The 21,630-nt window shown below is 42.0% G+C and overlaps 1 protein-coding gene across 3 annotated transcripts in view; it reads left to right on the top strand.

Annotated features, from left to right (window-relative positions):
• Window positions 1-21,630, top strand: part of LOC113651022 (methyl-CpG-binding domain protein 5) — a 30,800-nt gene that overhangs the window by 2,973 nt on the left and 6,197 nt on the right. Inside the window, exons 2-6 of one of the 3 annotated variants that reach the window (XM_047813584.1) lie at window positions 1,274-1,425; window positions 10,313-10,950; window positions 11,105-11,207; window positions 11,346-11,526; window positions 11,710-14,037. In XM_047813584.1, coding sequence (XP_047669540.1) covers window positions 10,838-10,950; window positions 11,105-11,207; window positions 11,346-11,526; window positions 11,710-14,037 — 2,725 coding nt within the window. In that variant the 5' untranslated portion in view covers window positions 1,274-1,425; window positions 10,313-10,837. The remainder of the gene's footprint in view (window positions 1-1,273; window positions 1,426-10,312; window positions 10,951-11,104; window positions 11,208-11,345; window positions 11,527-11,709; window positions 14,038-21,630) is intronic. The other 2 variants (XM_047813586.1, XM_047813583.1) reach the window with 2 other exon arrangements.

The raw sequence follows: 21,630 nt of genomic DNA on the forward strand, positions 1-21,630 counted from the left end.
TGTATATCGGAACAGTAAGTGATTTAGATGAGGCTAAAGTCACCAGTAACAATTACATGACATGTAAAACTAATCCAGTCTGATTAGTCGTGGCCTAATGGTTAGAGAGTCTGACTCCTAACCTTAAGGTTGTGGGTTCGTCTCGGGCCGCCACGACTGAGTTGCCCTTGAGCAAGGCACCGAAACCCCCCAACTGCTCCCCGGGCGCCGCGGCATAAATGGCTGCCCACTGCTCCGGGTGTGTGTTCACTGCTGTGTGTGTGCACTTTGGATGGGTTAAATGCAGAGAACGAATTCTGAGTATGGGTCACCATACTTAGCTGTATGTCACGTCACTTTCACGTCACGTCATTTGTGTCACTTTAGTATCTTTCTTGACGTGACCAACCCAGCAACAAGCACACATTGTTTGTTACCTTTACTTCTTATAGTATCTTTAGATCCATCGCTTTGGAATACTGTTGAACCGGTGGCCTTAATTGTATTCATTTACTGTGCTATTGTTACTAAAGAGACTCGAGCCAATCTAGAATCTTTTGGTGCTACACGTAAAGCCGTTAACACGTCAGAAATATTTCTGTGCTCGTGACGTCATGCTTCGAAAAATAATTTCCTGAAGTACATTTAGGTCTGCAGCTCCTGCAGATCAAGCACAGCTGTAGACTTTTCCCGCTGAGATTAATCCTTGGAGTTGCTAATCGGTCGATGATTAGCCACGATCTGTGCTATTAAGGCTCAGAAGTAATGATCAGGCGAGAATGAATATATTGCAGGAGCATTGCAGTTGGTGCTGCTCTTAATTTGTGGCTTCAAGTTATAATTTGACATTATTGCACACTATACAGTTATTACACACTTATTATAGTATTGTTTTCCAGCATCATCTCATCTCGGGGTGTTTTATTCCTCTTAAACCTCTTCGATTAAAAACTGACAGGTTGTTTTAGTGCCTGTTATCACGTATGTTCAGAAAGCACCATCAGTCTGTCGTTAAGGCTTTACTCATGTCAGGAAACTACGTTGCTGAAAACTAAGCGCTGACACCGGAGACTCCTTTCTTTACTCACCTTAGAAACCTTGACTTTATAGAAGGTTGTATCAGCCATACCTGTGAACATCTGTTGCTATAGAAGCGCTATGCATTAGAGTAAAGGCAGTCATATAGTTTTGCATTAGTGCTGCAGTCGTAGAAAACGAACAGACACTTTTTGACCAATCGGAATCGAGAACTCAACAGCGCTTTGGTATATTGTTTTATTTTTTTTCCCTCTAGCTGCACAGATGTTATGCCATCCGACAGAAGACGGACACCTGTTGTCCATCTCTCATATCAAACACGTTTGTCACCGAAATGACTGATTTAAAGACGCATCGAAACGCGGCACGCTGAATCCCGTGCCTGCATTAAACCTGCATTCTAGCCAGGTTAGTAGAAGACAAGACAGTGGAGTGAAAAACGTGTCCTTAGCCCTGCCTCTGTTCCTCTGTGCCACTTGTGAGTCAGCAACAGAGACCTGGATTAACCGGTGACACGTGTTGGCCCTCATACTCAAGGCTAACACACACACACACACACACACACACACACACACACACACACACACACACACACACACACACACACAGAGTTATCCTTGGGCTTATATTTATCAAAAATTGCATGCTTGGAATGTTTTAAAGATCTTTTTTGTGTGTAAAAATCTACACTAAGTATTTATGCTATACATTTTCTTATTAATTTTATATTAGTTAAGTGTTTGGAGCGTGCCGTTATCCATACAGCAGAGTTACAGTAGATTATTTTAACCCCTAACAACACACCCCACGTTTTATCCCTCTTATCGTTCTCTAACAATTTACCGCCTACTTACGAACATGTTGTGCTTTTTAACTGATGGTAGTTTTAGACATGTACTTTTAAAGCAGTTAGAACCAACTATTCTTTTACCAGCCTTATTTTTTTTCATTCTCATGAAGTTAATAAGAGATTAAAAAACAACAGCAATAACCGGTTTACAAAGAAGCTAGAAATAGAAACTGGACTGTAGACTCCTTTCAAACATTTTCCATAATTATTAATATCTTTACAGGAAAACTCACTTGTTAAATGGCAGATTTGTTTTGTTGTCCATTTTTGTTGCTATAGCAAGTATATAGTAAGCTGTTGCTATAGAAATTGACATGAATGGGAACGAAAAATTTTTAATTACAGACTTATTTGTCCAAATTATTACAGAATTAGTCCAAAATTTGTCCAAATTATTACAGAATTATTTGTCCAAAAAAGAGAGGTCACTCGACACCAGTCAGATCTGAGAATCCGACTCCTCTGTGCTACACGACAGCAGAAGTTGGTGCTGAGTTTAAACTACAAAGTGTGTGAAAAAATCGAGTCAGATGCCTCCTGGTCCGCCTTTTGTTAGCAAAATAATAGCTGGCTAACCGATGAGTGATGTATATTCACCATCTTAAAACACTGAACTGTCATCACAGTGTAGTGATTGTGTCAGTGTGTTGATTCATTTAAAGGAAGAATAAAATAAAAGTAAGACATGTTGATGATGTAAGCAAGCATGATGTCACTAGCTGAACCACTTGCTGGGAGTTAAAGGGGCTTATTATTATTATTATTATTATTATTATTATTATTACTACCACTACTACCATGACTTACTCCTGTTTGTTAAAGGTAGGGTCTCCGTTGTTTGAGAAATGCTTCAGAAAACTGTGTCGGGTCGACAAACAAAACAAATATAAAACAAATGTGTAGCCAATGAGCAGAAAGGGGCGGGTCTTGTCAATATGGGCGGAGAGAGTGTTCAGTGCGCATGTGTGACATTAGCAGAAAGCAGTTTTAACATCGACATGGAGGATAAAAACAAAGAAAGCGAAGAAAGGCTTACGATAAGGCAAGAAGTAGGACGTGTTAATATAGGATCAGCTTTCCAGTGCTGGAGAGAACTGAAGGAGCAGGAAGTATTATTCACAGGTTGGACTTTCCCGAGTCAATAACTCCTGAGCTAAACGCTGTTACTACACAAATAACACCTCTTTTCTATCGTAGAAAGAACCTACCTCTACAACCGCTACAACCGCGTTTTGTGTAGTAACGGCGTTTAGCTCAGGCAGTATTGACTCGGGAAACTCCAATCTGCTTTTTTCCTTCTCGATAGGTGAGTAACGTTGGTTTTGCTTTGTTACACAGAACTAATATATGCCTTTGTCCTTTGCATGATTATGCTTGTGTGTCATTCTTGCTTGTTTGTTTATCTACAATCGTATTGTTCTTCCCTTCAGCTATGATAAAGACACATTTCTTTCCATTAGTTGCCTGGGTTATGCATGTATGTGTGGGTGGACCTATCGATACAGGGGTGGGATTCATTTGGGTTAGGGGCGTGTTTGTTTGGGTGATTTCAAATGTCAACATTGGCTTTCAAACAACGTACACCCCACCTTTAAGCCCTACACATAAGCAGACACACTCTATACAGATAATCTGGTTGTATAACACTAGAACTTCCTAATGAAATGGATCCACCCTAACTTTTGATCTAGTAAAGCAGGTTGTTAACAAGGCGTCTTCAATTATCATCCTTCTACCGATCGAGTTTCAGCAGGACTTTGACCGGACCGTGTCTTCTTTGCGGAGACCGAACATTGGACCGACTAATGGACCGAACATTGTCAGGGAGTGAATTCATTTGGCATGACCCAACATTCCCAATATACATCCTAATGCAACACATCCTCATATTGTGATCAGCAAACGTTCAAACCATCAGGTAAAGCAACAAGTCCCCTTGTTGAAACGCTGCTTCTTTACCTTGATCCTGAATTGGCCAAAAAATCATAACACAGCGTTAGAAGAGGATTGTTTGACGCGATATAACGCATCACGATGTGTAGATGCAAGTAAAGCAGCACGGTTGTGTTTCATTTAGGATACAGATGTGTTCAATGGCTACAAAGATAACATATATAACAGATTAGGAAACGTTTTGTAATAACGGACATCACCACAAGGCAGCGTCACAGAAATAATTTAATCTCAAATATAAACCTTTTATACCTGTTGAAATTTATCGCTTTTGAATCCTAGATTGTTCAGAAGAGTGTTAATTCATTTCGTATACCAGCAGATCTGATAAGTCCCTGGCTCTGGAGCTACACGGACGGGTACTCCGAAGGAGAGCACACGCAGATTTGATGAAAAATGCGTCTCGTTGTTGAATACAAAAGTTTATTTGACCTTTTGGATAGTAGTCTTCAGTGTCAGCACTTTCAGAGAGAAAGCTGTAATTTTGTTTTTTGTAGTCTTATTAACTTTAAGAAAGTGAAGAAAAGGAAAAAAAAAAGAGATTGATGAGGGAAGGAGTGTTTGTAATGTAAATGATACCAGGAGCTGACATATTGCAGGTATTAAACACAATGTACCGTATTTTACGCACTATAAGGCGCACCCAAGAGCCTTAAATTTTCTTGTGTGTGCACTGAGTTCCAAAAATCTGTAAAAATGTTGTTGTGCGACTTTGGTAAGCGCTCCGCTTGATTGACTGTCGGACCATTTCCCGCTGACACAGGGACGTAATACGTACACTACGTACGCTGGCAGCTATAAACCAATCAGATACCATCACGTAATACGTACAGTACGTACGCTTACCTGCAAAACACCATTTGTTTGTCTGAGGACCCCCGAAAAAGGCACCAGTGTAGAGACATGCTTACGAGGCACAATTCAAACCACAGGCTATCAGTTACGCGGTTGTAAATGGGAATAGAGCAGCTGCGAAAGAATTCAACATCAATGAGTCTATGCTTCGGAACTGGAGGAAGCATGAAAATGAACTGCGCCAAGTTAAGAAGACGAACCCGCGGGAACAAAGCGAGTTACACCACCATATGTGAAGGGATTGTGGATGCCTGGGCTAAGGTATCTGCTTTAACTGTTGTCCGAGGTTTCGCAAAAGCCGGCATCATTGCTGAACAGCCACCTGGGAACGAGACTGACTCTGACAGTGATGAGAGGGAACCCGGCATGTTTGATGGCGAAATTGCTCAGCTGTTCAATTCAGACACAGAAGATGAGGACTTTGATGGATTTGTGGGAGAAAATTAAAAGAGTAAAAAAAAAGATTAAAAAATAGTGTGTGTGTATTGTTAAATAGTAGAATAAAGTGCAACTAAACTCACTGTTTTGCTTCCGTTACCTTTTTTTTGTAGACCGTATTTTTTAGCATGCACCTTATATATGGGTTAAGTACAGAAATAGACCCCGTAATTGAGACTGCGCCTTATAATCCAGTGCGCCATATAGTGCGGAAAATACGGTAACTATAAATAGATAAGTTATATATAGGATGTTAATCATTAACCTGTTGTTGTGGTTTAAGAGGAATTAAACACATGCTGTCGTAGTGAATTCAATGTCAGTAGCTTTACTTCACATCGGGTCTCCTCCCGCTACCACGTCGCTGACTTATTTTATTTATTTTTTTCCCCTACGACAGCAGTTCTATTTGAATCTTACAGGATGCTGATGACCGCTGTGATGCGTCTTATGTTTTTCACACCAAGTAGGTTTGATGACTGTCACGGTACTAGCTTTCCTAGCTCGCTTCATCATGCGAATGGCTACAATACACAACGCAAAGGATCAGTGGTTGCGGTTTTACGTTCGCAGGGTAAGATTCGCTCGAACGGTCAGTCACGAAAAGCCGAAGAAGCAGCAGTGAGGACTACCGAGTTAGTAAGAAAGAAGAGGCAACAGCTGGCAGAGGAGAACAGCATGTAAACGAGACGGAAGGAATTTGTCGGTTTCTGAGAAAAGAGCAATCTCTCCGAGGCAGCCCGATAACTTGTTAGATAATACGCTGGTCGCTAAAAAAGCAGGCGTCGACACAGCAGCTCAATGAGTCCAGGGACCAACTTCAGGACTAAAGACCTTAGTTCTGGCAGGAGAGAGTTTGTATAGATTTTTCATCTCTCTGATAAGGAAAGTGACAACATGGCTTGGTTTTAAAAAGAAAAGTAGATGAACAAGATGATTTGACAGAAGTTGTATTCAGAGTATGTGGTGTTGGTCCAGACAACTATTTTGAACTGTTGTTATTTATCACTTTAATGAGTCACTTTTTTTACATTTAAAACTGCATTCAATCATCATTCAGTCATCTAGAGCAGTGGTCCCCAACCCCCGGATCAAATGGTACCGGGCCACCCAAGGAACATTAAATTATTTCCATTTTATTTACTGTGGTGTATTTTTGTGCGACTTTCCATGGACGAGAGGTTAACCGGGAGCTGAGAGACATCACCTAAAGCCGCACCGATACAGCGCATGCGCAAAATATCGTGATATCGGGCCGGGTTTAGGTGACGTCTGGAGCTGAGCGGCTGCTAGCGGCAGTGGTGGTGTAGCTTTGGTGGAGAGAGAAGGTGTGTATCGCTCTCTCTCTGTTCACCGGTACTTTGTCATGTTTAACAGTGCTTGGTGTACGTGTATATTGTGTTTGCTCAAATTTAACCCACAAATGAGCAAAAATGAGTTTGAAACAGACGCTGTTAGAAAGTTAGAAACTCTGCCGGTGTTCTGGATTAAAGTCATGGCGGAATACCCTGAGATTGCCACCACAGCACTTAAATCCCTATTGCCATTTCCAAAATGCTATCTGAGCAACCAAAACAAAACAACGGAATAAACTGGACATAAGCAACACATTTCGGGTGTCATTGTCTCCTGTTAGCCCAGATGGAACCGTCTCGTTGCAAAGAAACAAGCTCGGGGTTCTCATTGATTTAGCGTTGTAGTGAGTTAAAAAGGCATGTTTAAATACAATTTAATTAAAATTTTTTATTTAATTGTACAGCCGCCACCCCCCACCCCCAGAGGGCCGCGGTAAAATGATCAAACATTGACCGGTCCGCGGTTAAAAAAAAAAAAGAGTTGGGGACCACTGATCTAGAGCTTCGTTATCATGAAATTTTAGTGTATAAGGAGGAAATTAGCTTTCCTAGTAGAGTAGAGCTTATTGTAATAGAGTTAGGAGAATAAATCTGGAATGGGAAGTTGACCAAGCGTATATATATACAGGTATGATGGTCAGGTGTCTACATACATTTTGGCCAAATAGTACAGCGTAAATCCTTAGTCTTACGAGAGTAAATCCTTTTTTTTTTTTTGCTAAACTCATGCATTGTGTTTTTATTTGTTTAGCAATAAGGAACTGCACGGTAATATAATGTTTCATATACATTCGTTCCTCCTCAATGCAGCTGGGCTGTAATGTCATTTTAAAGTTCAAGCTTTACAACTTTGTTTCTTGCTGGTGCTTCTTTTTTTCTTTTTGTGAAAAGGTTTATGAAACCACGTGATGCGTCGCAATTAATGTTCTCTGGTTCAAATTCCGTCGAGACAAGAATCGACATTGCGATTTTCATACAATTCATTCAGTTTTTCCAACAAATTGAAGTTTCAGTTCATCAGCTAGGATCAACAGAAAAGCAAGACCGTGTCGATTCGTGATCGAGCCTCGATATGTAGCGCCCAGAAGAGAAATGTGTTTTTAGTGTCCATTTTTGCAACCATTTCTTCTCAACAGCTGTGTTCAGACTAATGCTTTTGAAATTTTTTTTTTTTTTTTTGGAGGATCAGGCCGGTTCTACAAGAACACGCATTAACCAGCAGCTGAGAACAATAGCAGGTACGCATCAGAGAGGACTCGGTTAGTCAGTGTATTAATCCCGTGTTTACTTTGTGTCTAATATTACACCCTCTCAAACAACCGATCACATAGAGCTACAGCAGGCTTTATATCTATTCTTTCAGGAAATACAAGATGTACAGTCACCTTACAGATTTTTTTTTTCCTTCAAAATAATCTGTTTAAATCACGCTCACAAGTGTCCAGCCAACGACAACACGACACCGTGGGGGATAGCGGTTGATGCATATTATTAATATTCCACTTTTAAGAGCTTCAGACGAGTTCAAAGTCGCTGACTGAAGTGAGTCGTAAGTACCGGATAAAAAAAACAACACTCGAAATATGTAGGTTATTTTGTGTACTAAACACAGGCTCGTTATTTAATCTGTTGATGAAATAATGAGAGTGTGGAGATTAAATAATTACCGAGAGATGGAAGTGATGAACAACACAGACAGGCTTAAATCACCCTTAAAGGAGTCTGAAAACATGGAGAAAGTAAACGAAGAATCTGTGCTGCAGTTACAAGCTTCTTGTATCTGGTAGCGTATGGCAATGGAGGAAATGGTCGACTTGAGATCAGAGTCGCGAGACAAGATAACGGGAGTTTGATCCGATAGCTATCTGATTGGTTAAAACTGTTCCATTTACATTAGGCCACATAAATGCGTCTTGGCAAATCGGATATCAATCCGATCTTTCTACTCCCACCCAATATGCAAATATATTTTACCCCATTTCCGGGGTAATTGAAACGGAATACGTTTTGGTGTATGCGGTTTTCAGAATGCAATCAAAAAGAAGACGAAAAAAACTCGTTACGACGGTTATGCTACTTTTTATGCTACATTTACTTTTACAGCATTTACTGTTTGCTGCATTTTTGCTCGCGGCAGCAGTGCATTTTAAGACCCAACAAGACACCTGGGTGAAAGATCACTCGTGAGTGACGTACTTCCGTTTGGGAGGAGTATAGCACTGACGTATGTGGCTTGAACAACCACATTCATTTACACCTGTCCAGTTTCATCTGAAACACGTCCCAGACCACCTCCTGAAGTGGTTTGAACGATCGGATTTAAATCCATATCGAAAATGTTTCAGAGGGCATTTAGACCTGGTCTTTTTACCATCGGATAGTTATCGGATCACAGAAAACACATGAAGTGACCAGGTGTAAAAAGCCCCTTATAGCACACATACAATGGATATAAAATATCTTGGTTTTGTTTTTTACACCAAAAAAGTCTGATATTTTAATAGTGTGTGTAGACACTATATCCATTGTGCCTATATATCTATAGCTAATATGGCCTTTATGGTCCTGTGGCCTGCTCAGTAACTCCAGAGGCAAGAGAAGGGAAAAAGAAAACAAGCCCTCAAAAGTTTCAAGCCCTCAACTTGTAGAAACTTTTTCAGATAGGATTTGGGACGTATTTTTCTCGACTCGTTAATGAAGACAAACAACTGCTCTAAAGTAAATCCCTATACGACGCAACAGCCGAGCAGCAGGGGCAATTTGGTGTGAAACCTGGCCGACTCAAACAAACTAATTTTAAATAGATAGGTTTTAAACAGCCGAGACGTTTCTTTAGGAACTGATGCCCTTTAATGATGCTCGCACATTTTACGCGAGACGGTCCTTTACTCGTCACTCGAGGGACGCTATTTTTATCTTCATAACAGTATAGGAACATGTCTGCTGGCTGTTTCGTGTATGTCTTTCAGGGATCGTCACGCTCAGATTACAAAATTTTGCCTCATCAGTTGTGATTCATTCATGTAACTTATGAGAGAAGTGCTGTGTTTATAAATAAATAAATACACTCCATTGGGTGTTGGTGGCTTTCTTGTTTTGGCTTTTAGGGGGTGTTTCTGTGTAGACTGTGTACATGCATTTGGTGGTGAAGAAGGAAGTGCAATATTGTATATTGTAGTTTGATGCATGCAACTTCAATTTAAACAAACGCACCATTCAGTGTATCGAGAAGCATTTGTGCTACCATAGAACGTCTGTAAAAGCCGTAGATTCCTTAGTTGGGCTAGTTAGAAGCTAAAACATCCTCAAGTTACCTCCCAAGGAAAACTACTCCCCAACAGACCTGGCAAAATTTTAGTTTTGCTTTCTGTTTATATGGCACCATTCTGCTTTGCAAGTGTATTTCAAATGAAGAAGAAACAGAATCGGATCTACGTCGGTGTTGGATCTGGTGATTTATTGTTCATTTTAAAGCTAGCTTGTTTAATTTTGCACTGAGGTATGTGACAAGCACAAAGATTCATACCTTCTTATATCCTCCTGTTTGGTCCCGCTCTACTGTATTAGTCATGCACAACAGGAAATACAGAGAGAGGATGATTCACCCAGTGCTGAAATGTATGCGGTACGGAGGGTGCAGTCCTCTCGGTTAGAACTGAGGGATTCAGAGATAAGGGATTGCTTTTTCCTCCACAAATGCTGATTCAATTACAAAACACTTTAATGATTTTAACAGTCTAGTCCACGAATTTTTTATTATTATTATTATTTTTTTATCCATTTCAAAAAAAGTTTAGAAAACTGTAAGCATCTTAACCTCTTTTCTTTTCTTTCTTTCTCACAGTAATCATGCAACTCATTCTAGAACTGACGTCTTGGCCAAGCGTGTGATAGGATTTTTCAGTATAAACTGATCAGCCTGAAAGAAAATGAGAATTCTCCACTTCTGGAAGGAGCAGTCTCGTGACCTGGAGTGTCATCTTTTGCTCTGCTGAATGTGCGTGCTGCACAGCGGCCTGCAGTGCGCTTGCACCGTAATCATGTGTTTTTTACTCTAAGGTGCTTTTTGTTTTGCATATGTAGCCCATGAACTTCATCACAACTCTCATGGCTCTGATTGGTCAGAGACCGACATGGGAATCCCCATCTGCATTTAGTAGCAGCGCGATGAGGCTCATCAGAGGCGTGGTCCCGCTGTGAGCCTGCCTCGCGTGCACTTAGCCTCGGACGCATTTCGCCACAGCCAGTTTCTTTAGTGGAACGTTGTAGCGCTCTGTCCTCCCGTTTCCGAGAGACACGATGACAAGTAGTGTTGGGACAGTGAAGAACGTGTGATCTCTCCAGCGGAGTCAAGCGCTAACCCAGAAAAATGAATGGAGGAAAGGAGAGTGAGAGAGGGGAGGGGGAGCGGCAGCCTATGCCTACCCAGGTGCCCATTGGCTGGCAGCGAAAGTTGGAGTCCACTGGGGTCATCTATATCAGGTGAAGAATATGAATATTAATAAATACTTTTAAATATGAGCCAGTTTGTAGTCCTGGATTAGTAAGTATATTTTTTTCAAATTGTACTAAACGTTTTTGTTTTTTGTTTTTTGTATTAGTGATTAGTATTTTGTACTAATTAATTGTCTTATAGTCCCAGTGGATCAGTGCTGTCCAGCCTTGAACAGGTGAAATCCTACCTACTCACAGATGGCACCTGTAAGTGTGGCCTGGAGTGTCCACTCATCCTCCCCAAGGTCGGTCTTCATCTTATACTCACTTCATACCCATGTCAGTTATAAAACATTAATGAATTTACATTACCGTTGGAAATCACTTAGTCAGTGAATTAATATGCAAGGTCAAAGCAATGTTAACAACTGCTGCTTCCTCAGGTGTTTAATTTCGATCCTGGGGCCAGTGTCAAACAGAGGACTGCAGAGGATGTGAAGGCCGATGAGGATGTCACAAAGCTTTGCATCCACAAGAGAAAGCTCATAGCTGTAGCCACTCTGCATAAAAGTATGGAGTTACCGCACCCTTCCCTAACACTGACTGGTCCCAGTGGAGGCCCAAGTATGATGTTCATCGTGCTGTGTTTTGAATGAAATTGTGCAAAAAAATGTCCATGTCCATGTCAATGTACTTTATCCATGTAAAAGAGTGTTGTGTAACTCAGCTTCTTAAAATCATATACTTCCATTTGCTGCATTAAACATTTATTTTGTCTCCTTCTAATAAAACCCTTCTTATTTAAAGGTGCTGTGACGTCCATGGCCCCTACCATCCAGCGGTCTGCAACCCCTCGAGCAATAAGGAATAAGCCCCACGATGGGCTGCCCAACTCAACACTACCTGACTGTAAAAACCCTTTCAAGATTATGATGGCAGCAGGTCAGCGACACTACAATGCAGACATGAGCAGTGCTCAGCAGCCAGAGCATTATTCTGGATACCCTCGACAAAGATTGGGCAGTAATGAGCCAGGGCCAAAGTCCCCCTACCGCAGTGGACCTGGAGGCATGCTGAGCCCTTCATCAGGTTTGCAGGTGTATGGGGATGGCTCTTTGTCCCCTAGAATAGACTCTTTGGGTAGTCCGGATGGATTTGCGCGAAGCAATCCATGTGGCTTTCAGGCGGCTGGCAGTCCCAGCCCAATTCATGGCAACAACAGGACACCCATGTCCCCTCCTGGTGTTCTGATCCATGTTTCACCTGCTACTCAATTGTCCTGTGCCATGGCTGGAAGGACTAACACACCTCTTTCTCCCCCAGTCCCTAACAAAAGCCCTATTATGAAAAAGCCACACTGTAATGTCAGCTACCCACCTAACATGGACATGACCAGAGCAGTATTTCACCATAAGGCCCAGTCTGCACCACACCCTGTTCCACCCTCTAATATGCCCCCCACATGTGCGGTTCAGAAAAAACAGATGACTTCTGAGAAGGACCCTCTGGGAATTTTAGACCCCATTCCTAGCAAACCTATAATTCAAAGTAACATGACAAATCCAAGTCCATCCAACTTCCAGCCCAACGCCCACACTCAGGTACCAATGATGAATGTAAACATCCCTCCTGCCATTGTCCCGTTGCCAAGCAATCTTCCATTGCCAACGGTGAAGCCTGGGCCAGTTGGTCATGGTGGACACATGCAGAGGACTCAGCATGGAACAGTCACCTCCATCTCCCCCTCACCAGTAACGTCTCCTGTGCACATGTCTGGGCCTGCACTGGGCCGCATGGAAGCATCTCCACAGCGATCCCGTTCCTCTTCCACCTCATCAGAGCATGGGAGCTTTGTCATGCCCTCAGGGCCTCAGATCCCATGTGGCAGCATTAAAGTTCCACCACGCTCACCCAGATCCTCCATGAGTTCACCTAGACCCACCATGCCCTCCAGCCCCTCTTCCAAGCCTGACGCACTCCATCAGTACAAAGACCCAAACCAAGTTCTTTCGGGACTTAATAATGCGATCAGCAGTCAGCACAACTCCATGTTTCCCCCAGCCTCAGGCAGTAGTGCCCCCCAGAAGAACCACCCTGGACTACTGGGCATGCCCCTCAACCAGATTCTAAACCAACACAACTCTGCCTCTTTCCCTGCCAGTAGTCTACTCTCAGCAGCAGCCAAAGCACAGCTAGCAAATCAAAACAAACTTGGTGGTAGCAGTGGTGGAATAGGTGGCAGTGGTGCTGGTATGAGTGTTGGCACAGGAATGGGTGCAGGAGCTAGTGGCATGGGGAATGGAAGCGCTGGTCTCCCCAGTAGTAATAATGGAAACGGTGGCAGTGTGATGCCTTGCCCTCTTGGTGGTGGAAATAGTGGTAGCAGGGGTGTTGAAGGGCCCAACACTTTAAATCCTATGTTGCCACCCAGCTCGACCATTTTAATGCCCATGCCTGAGGGCCAGAGTGGACGTGCAGCTCTACGGGACAAGCTAATGGCTCAGCAGCGTGACCCTCTTCGCAAGCGCAAGCAACATCCTAATTCCAGCAGCCATGACAATATGAGCTTTGGAATGATGAAACCGGACATGAGTGGTCCCAGGACGACTTGCCCTCCTCCGGAGCAAATGAGGAAAGTGTCCCGACTCGGAGGTCTACCTCCTAACACCTCCATGGCGCAGTTACTCCAGTCGATGAGCAACCAGAGCTCCCACATGGCCAGGAGTAGTCGGCCGTTACCTGTAGTTGGCCCTGGTCAGATGCACTTTGGAGAGGGCGCTATGCCCCCTGGCATGACGCAACAGAGCATGCAGTTACAACAAAGGCTTCACAGTCAACCAGACCCAATTCTTTGTTCGAGTAGGGAGCCTGGTGCACAAGGGACTCAGACTCCGTTCCCTGGGATGATGAACCAGATGCAAGCCACGGCTATGGGGAACTGTGGACCTTTGGGCCAGAGTGGACAGGTTCCTCTAGGACATCCTTCTATGGGACACCCAAGCACTCACCCACAGCAACTGTCTCATGTACATCAACAGCAACAAGGCATTCCTCATGGACACATCCGTCCGAATATTTCCTGTATGGTACCCAACAGCAATGATGCTAGTTGTGCCCAAGCCATGTCTGACACCGGTAAGAACAGGATTGATTTATTTCAAGTGTTTGTAGATGTTTTTATTTAGGAATTAAATAGGGGAATCATAACACTGTAGATCTGTGGTTCGTTAACTCTCAGGCATAGTCTTCTTGGAGTAATTTTGCATTTAATTTTCTTGCGCTACAGCAGTAGTTTATAAACCCACTGAGTGCATGATTTTGTGGTTTAGTATACTTTTCAGGAAAAAAAAAAAGGTGTAGCACATCATATCTGAAAGAACGTGATGGAGAACTTTTTCTCCTTGTCACTGGGGCAACATGAAACCAGCTTATCAGAAGTCTTTCTTGGTTGATCAAACTTCATGGCAAAAAGGAAATATAAATGTGTTCGGTCAAACCACTTCTATAATCCAGGCCTACTGTGAGTCATACTGATGTTTTCTGGCCACTGAACCACCATGGAATGTATTTGGAATTTTTTTCAGTCTGATTTTTTGCTGCACTTGCATATCTGGATTTTCTTCATCAGCCTCCAAACAGATGAAGGACTTATGAGTCATTTGTGTTTGCTGTGAAGAAAGCATAAAGCTGAGCCTTGCATAGTTACGCCATAGTGGACAAAACACAGATGAGGATTTATTGTTGATGTAAAACGAGTGTTTGGTGGTGAGGCAGTTACAGCTAATGGCTGTTCACTCCTTGAGTTTATTAGCATTTTGCTGACCGTTTAGATCGCCCACAGATTTCCTCAGATCTTCTGCACTTCGAATATTTTTGTAAAAATCGAACATAAAAAAAAGGACGGAAGTGAGATGCCTCACTGGAACAGTGCATTTGTGATGTTAGCCATCATAGCATTAGCTATGTGATGTCATTTGTTGTGAGCCACAGTGCATCCTGTGCTAAGGCCATCCTTAAAAATATTTTGGTTTTCAGTAACAGTTAAAAATAATAATAATAAAGTGTCGGTAGGTAGGTCTATATTTTTTTTTTTCAAGTTTCAATGAAAAAAAGTACAATTTTGGTGATGGTGATTACGTAGGTATGAATTTAAACAAATTAGCATATCGTGACGTCGCTGACTGGGTCTTCAACCCGTGCCTTTATGCGCATCATTGCAAACCTCATTTGCAATCGCCATCATCAAGCTATTTTAATGAATTTTTTAGATGTATTATGATGCCCGAACCCGTACGACTTTGAACGGTGACGCGCAAACATTTTGTTTAATGCAGCCACAGCCATCATTGCCGAGCGCGAACCGTTGACTCTGACAGTGAATGAGAGAATGAGACGAAGCGAACGCACAGGCCATAGTGTGACATCCGTTAACCAATAGTGTAAACATAGATGACGTCACGGGTTTTCATTTAAAAGAAAGGACGTAGCCTTCGTTTGTATGTAAGCAAAAAAAAATAATTAGTCGGTCCTAAATTGACAGGGTCGGTCGGGTTTCGGCAAACAAGAATATTTTTAAGGATGGCCTAATGATGTGTGCTAGTGAAATCCATGTGTATGTGTAGCTATAAAGGAATTAGGCTCATTGCAACGGCTAGTTCTTTCTTAATGCCGGCTAACACTTTGTGTTCAGTTCCGTTCTAAAAACATTATACTGTTTAAAGGACACAAGTAAAGTTGACTAAAATGATGAATACTATACAAAGAGAACGATAAAGAGAAAGGGTAAAGGTGTAAAATACAACAGGCACCTTTTGAGACACTCATGAAAGGACAGCGGGTGAGTCAGAGCAGGAGGAATGATGTGACCAGGTACACACAGAAATGTATTACTGTGGCTTACACTTTTCAGATGACTGAAAGGGTGGTGGAAAACATGTTCACGAATGCGGTTAATCTCTCTCTGATTATTAAATCACCATCAGTTATGTAACACAGCTAGCTAGCTAGCAAGTTATAAGCCTGACTTTAATGCTGTGGTTAAATCAAGACATGATCTTCAAATGCCGTATAAATGGAGATGAAAATTGAACACGGGTTAAATGTGACTTCGTACGGGACTTCGTTCTCCTGTAGTTGCCGATACAGCGCTCTCGTACGTCATGTTGCAATTATACATTATATATCCGGATTCATAATTTTGCACTTTTAAATATGAAGCACCGCCAGGACTAACTTCTTTAAAAATTATTTTGGACGTGATTTTCAGAGGTTCAGATTTGCCGACGCTACACACGGGGTTCTGGTGTTTCGTGGCTCAGCGTTTACTAGTTTATAAAATACAGTGTTCATTTGGAGAGATCCCAAAATCCTGCTTCTTCATTTCATCAACATGAGAGCTGCATGCCATGTGACTGTCAGGGGCAACTGTCTGTTGTTTCTGTACTGTGCCATAGGCGCCACAGAATTAGACTGCACCAGAGAAATCAGCACAAAAACGATGCAACGTGAATTTGGCGAGCGGACTCTTATATCGGTCAGGATTCCCTGGTAAAAGTTAGACTTTAACATAGATGCTGGCATGTAGATTTTTTTTTTTTAAAGACATGATAAGCTCACTTGGAATTGATTTCAAAGACTTTATATAAGCTGGGACTTAAGGTAGGAGATGAGATCATATATGAAAGCACATCGTGTTGGAAAATGGACTGGAGAAAAACAATAGCGCTTTGAGATGCTTTGTCCTAAATGGGTGTAACAGTTTTTGTGGAATAACTCCAGCTGAATGGCTGAGTGAAGATCTTGAGGCTCCTTGAATGTTGATGAATCTTAACTGACTTTTCTGCCTCTTTTCCTAGAAAGGAAAAAAAACACACGTTCTCTCAACAGCATGCCAGCAAACACTTGACAGACATGGTTTCAGTCAACACACACGCCCAACACAATTCCCCCCAGCCCCATTAAATCATAGTCCTCCTCTTTACAGTGCGTGTGCATGTGTATTGTTATGTGTGGTGTTGTGCAGTAGTGGGAAGGGGAGGGGTTGCAGTCTGAATCAAACCACGGACAGCCCCACCAATCATCCCGCCATGGTTCCCATGGCAACCTACCCGGCAACCAGCAGCATCAGTAGATCATACGTGCTGTCCGTACCGGGCAAGCCCTAGAGCTCGGCGGGCCGAGCGCTATCATTCTTGTACACTCGGTATGTACGCCACGACAACTTCTTACTGCTTCTGTAGAATAGTGCATACACATCACATTCCAGCATTCTACTTCTAACAGGATAAACAATACATATTACTGCCGCCTTCATACGCACACTTAAAAACAACCCGGGGTACGTAAAGTTCCCCCTTTTGAGCATGTAGGTTCTGGATGCTCTGTGACATCCCTTTTTAATTTCATCCCAGGAAGATACTTGATGGGGTCAAGATTCTAGCGCTGTGCAAGACACTGAAGACATAAAAACTCACTTTGTTGTTCAAGAACCATTTGATAACTATACAAGACTTGTCATGGTGGACTGCTTTGATTTAAAATCTGTCTGAGTGTGGATATGTGGAAGACCGAACCTGATTAGTCAGCAGTAATGACCACTGTTCATACGTTTTTTTAATTGATATCAGTGGTCTGTGTGTGTACCAGCAAGCCAGCAGACTGCTCCCTTAGGCTGTTGCTGGCTGGTCGCTCGATGCACTCCGTTTCGTTGCTTTAGTCTAGGTCAGATACACTTGTCCCAACTGTAGGTGTACGTTCTTGTTTGCTGTGCTTTGTTGTAAACAAAAAGCACAACATGACAACTGTTACCTGTTGGTAGCTGTCATATAATAGAAAACTGGTTAGTCGGTGGGAATGCGCCAAAACTAATTTAAGGAACAAAAGATTTCCACAAATGGAGGAAACCCAAAAAATATTTATCATTTCTTTTTCTGTTTTGCTTCCTTCGAGCACCTACTATGTAGATATATAAGATTTAAGGGGTTAAGCTCACGGATCAAACAGTGGCACCGTGACCGTGCTGGGATTTGAACCTACAGCATTCTGATCAAAGCCTTAACCAGCTACAAGCAGTATTCTGTAAAGATAGACTACACACCCACTGGATAAGGACATGAATAATCATAATTCTGAGGTGTTTATTAGAGACGTTCTGCTTTGTAATAGGATAGTTTTGCTGTAGAGGGTGTGTGAACGCAGTCAGAAGGACGGCATCGTCGTTTGTACGAGTACCAGTTTAACAGATCCTCTCACACAAACAGTACATTCCAGGAAGGTAGACATGATATGCTTACAGTGTGGCCTTAAATAATGCTTTTGGTGCTTTACTTAAAACAAAGAGGAGCAAACTTTCACATAACGGCTGTCTGCACACCAGGGTGCCAATACTTTATTTCGAAGAAACCGCTGATTAGATTAGAATGCAAACTTCACAACAAAACTGAAAGGAGTCAGGTATTCTCTCGGAGCTGATCACAAATGGCGTTGTACATTATGCATAAGGACCCTAACTAGGGAGTACATCAACACCGTTGTACCTTTATATAGGGCACAACTTGGGATTCAGCTTAACATTGAGAGGGTAGATGAGTTGAATGAGGACCCGTGTGTGTGTGTGTGTGTGTGTGTGTGTGTGTGTGTGTGTGTGTGTGTATGTATACATATATGTATATACTCACTATATGAGTGTATTCTAGTTCATCCCAAAGTTGTTCGTTGGGTTTTAGTTCAGGGTTCTGTGTAGGCCACTGGAGTTCACGGTAAACCCGTCAATCCACATTTTTTAAAAACCTTGCTGTGTGTTCATGTTGGAACAGGAAAGGGATTCCCCAAACTGTTACCACAAAGTTAGGAGCGCACCTTTGTTAAAAATATCTTTGAATGCTGTGGAGAAATAAAATACTTCATGATGGTCAGCTATAGTGAATAATCGGCTTTGTATTGGGCCGACACAACCCTGTTCTGTTTTATTTTTCACTTAACGCACGGATGTTGCACATTTACCTTCATAAAGGTGCTAACTTCAGACAAATTTTGCCGGCGAGACGATCTAACGGTCGCGTCCTGTTACATGTACGCTCGCAGCTTTTAATCAGAATCTGATGAAAATGATATCGTCAGCTGCTCGACATACCCTCCCTCGGCGCGCGTACGTGGCCGTGCGCTAAGCACGGAGTTGCTGTTGAGTCACGCACATGCTGAAAGAAATATTAAAGAACGCAGCACAAGGCCTAGCTCAAGGCTTCCCACCTCCACCACTACTTCTATTCATCAAACAGTGAATGGGCGTTGGGCATAGACTACGTATAGATGTACGTATGCATGTTTCCTCATACCAGTGTGATGTTAAGAAGCTTTTAGTGAGTTCAGTCCATCGGTGCAATATGTGGACATTTCATATTCTACAAAAGTAAACAGGCTTTTGTGTGTGTGTGTGTGTGTGTGTGTGTGTGTGTGTGTGTGTGTGTGTGTGTGTGTGTGTGTGTGTGTGTGTGTGTTTTCATTCTCAATTGAGCACAAGCAGATCGTATTCACTGCCCACGCACCAGGAGTCAGTCATATGTAGTACCAAAAATTAATGAGCTCTTTCATTTTAGACTTGTACGTTAGCGCCTTCCGTTTGGCTAATGTCAGGGTGAGGAATGATATTTGCTCAGATTCATCACAAAGCTGTCTCCCTCTCTCGCTCTCTCTCTCGTGCTCGCGCTCTCTCTCTCTCTCTGGGGCGTCCTGCTCTTTGAGACGTCAAAGCCTATTAAAACGGCAGGCGTAATGCTGAGTCAGCGTCCTGCGTTATCACGGGGAAAGGGAAATTGCAGAGTCATGCGGATAATATTTCCAATTGCTGTCTTTATGTGCTAGGACTCGGTAGAAAAATCGCCGGTCCGTCTGGAACTTCACCGCACTATTAGGAATAATATTTATTGTCTGTTTATTGATGCAAGATTGCTCGAAGCAAAAAGGGATTATGTCATGAATAATGCCATGCGAAATTTTGATTTCCTACGGCATAAATGGTAAAAATGCGTCGTGTTGGGAAAGTATTCTTTTATCTGTTAGAGTATTTGTGTAGAAAATGTTTCATCCAATAACGATGAAGCTTAAGGTGGTTTTATTTAAAGTGATTTTATCATTTAGATTTTATTATTATTCATTTATAACATTGCTGCATTTAGCAAAACTATTACTCAATTTCCAGGAGCAAATACAGCATCGATGCTCTTTAAAACATGCTTGCAAGTAGTGAAAATATATATATATATATATATATATATATATATATATATATATATATAAAATCCACTAGCGCAACTCGGCCACCGTCTCGCTACCTTTTCCTCCGTTTAATGGGTGCAGTTACTTTTGTTCTAACTAAATGGTTGTAGTCTTAATTAATACAATTGTGTGGATCGATTTTTTTTTTCTTTTTTCAATTTTGCTAAATTTCTGTGTGCAGTCGAAACAATTAACCAATTCATCAGCAGTCACATGATTTGAAGCTGAACACATGAGAGCGAGTCACCTTGTATGCAAATTTACACAAATCCTTATAAGGGCATCGTTTTAAACTGGATTTTCATGAATGCTATTTATACAGTGCTATTTACATGTAGATGTTCTTGAACCGTTTTTTTTTTTTAAACATTTGTTTTACTAGCGATCAAAACTTACCAGACAATTTGACTGACCAGTTTTCCCAGGTGTGTGATGTTCGACTGGTCGTTTAAATAACAGATAGCACCGAATGTCTACTCTTGGTTTGAGCCCTGGTTTTTGACTGAAAATTCTGCATTCATTGTTAAAAAGATAAACCAACACGAAGACCAGAGACAGAGAGAAAAACACAATTCCCCCGAAAAATCGATCAGAGCCGTTGTACAACGGGCAAATCCCAAAACAATCATTTGGAATATCCCGAGAATACATACAAACTCTTGGGGAACGATTCACAAATAAATGAATTCATATTCATGACTAGTTGAGAATCCTGAGAATAATTCTTCTTTACACCAATGAAAACTGTTTTAAAACATTTAAGGATATAATTGAAGCCTGATCTAGATACGTCTGACCGATCTCTATTAGCGTTCTTTTATTCATTATTAACAATTTTGGGGGTTGAAGTTCACCGCTAATCTCTTCTGGGGCAGGTGTTGGCCATATATACAGAGATTCAGAGAGATAAACTCACCTACCCTGCCATCTGGCAGCCTTACACTCTATTCAGAGAGAGAGAGGGAGGGAGGGAGGGAGCGAGAGAGGCAGGGAGGGAAGCGAGAGAGCATCAGCCAGCATGGGAAAGGAAGACTTAGGTAGAGAAAAGGAATACATGCTGAGAGAAAGCCAGAGAGCACACAGCAGACTTTGTGCCATCTGGAGTGCGGAGGTCCAATCACACCAGCCGTATCTGTAAGCACTGTGAGCGCCCTCTAGTGACCAGACTCAATTAAAGCAGGTTCACTTAGACGTTGCGACTGTTTTCAGGTGATGTTCTTTTATTTTTGTTCTTTTCTGCCGAACAGAATAAATATCTATTGTCGGTACTGATTAAAATGGTTGCTAAACGTAATACAGGGCTGCCCCTTGGCCTCAGTCAAACCGCTAATATAAATAATGTTTTTAGTCGGTTAATAGCAAAGTAACTGAACTACAACATTGTATTTTGTTGTATTTCATGCTTTTCCCATCATTTGAGATTTTCGATTCGAGTTTAATGTTATTTTTATCATT

This window comes from Tachysurus fulvidraco, chromosome 5 (assembly GCF_022655615.1).
Source record: "Tachysurus fulvidraco isolate hzauxx_2018 chromosome 5, HZAU_PFXX_2.0, whole genome shotgun sequence".
NCBI classification, from domain to species: Eukaryota; Metazoa; Chordata; class Actinopteri; order Siluriformes; family Bagridae; genus Tachysurus; species Tachysurus fulvidraco.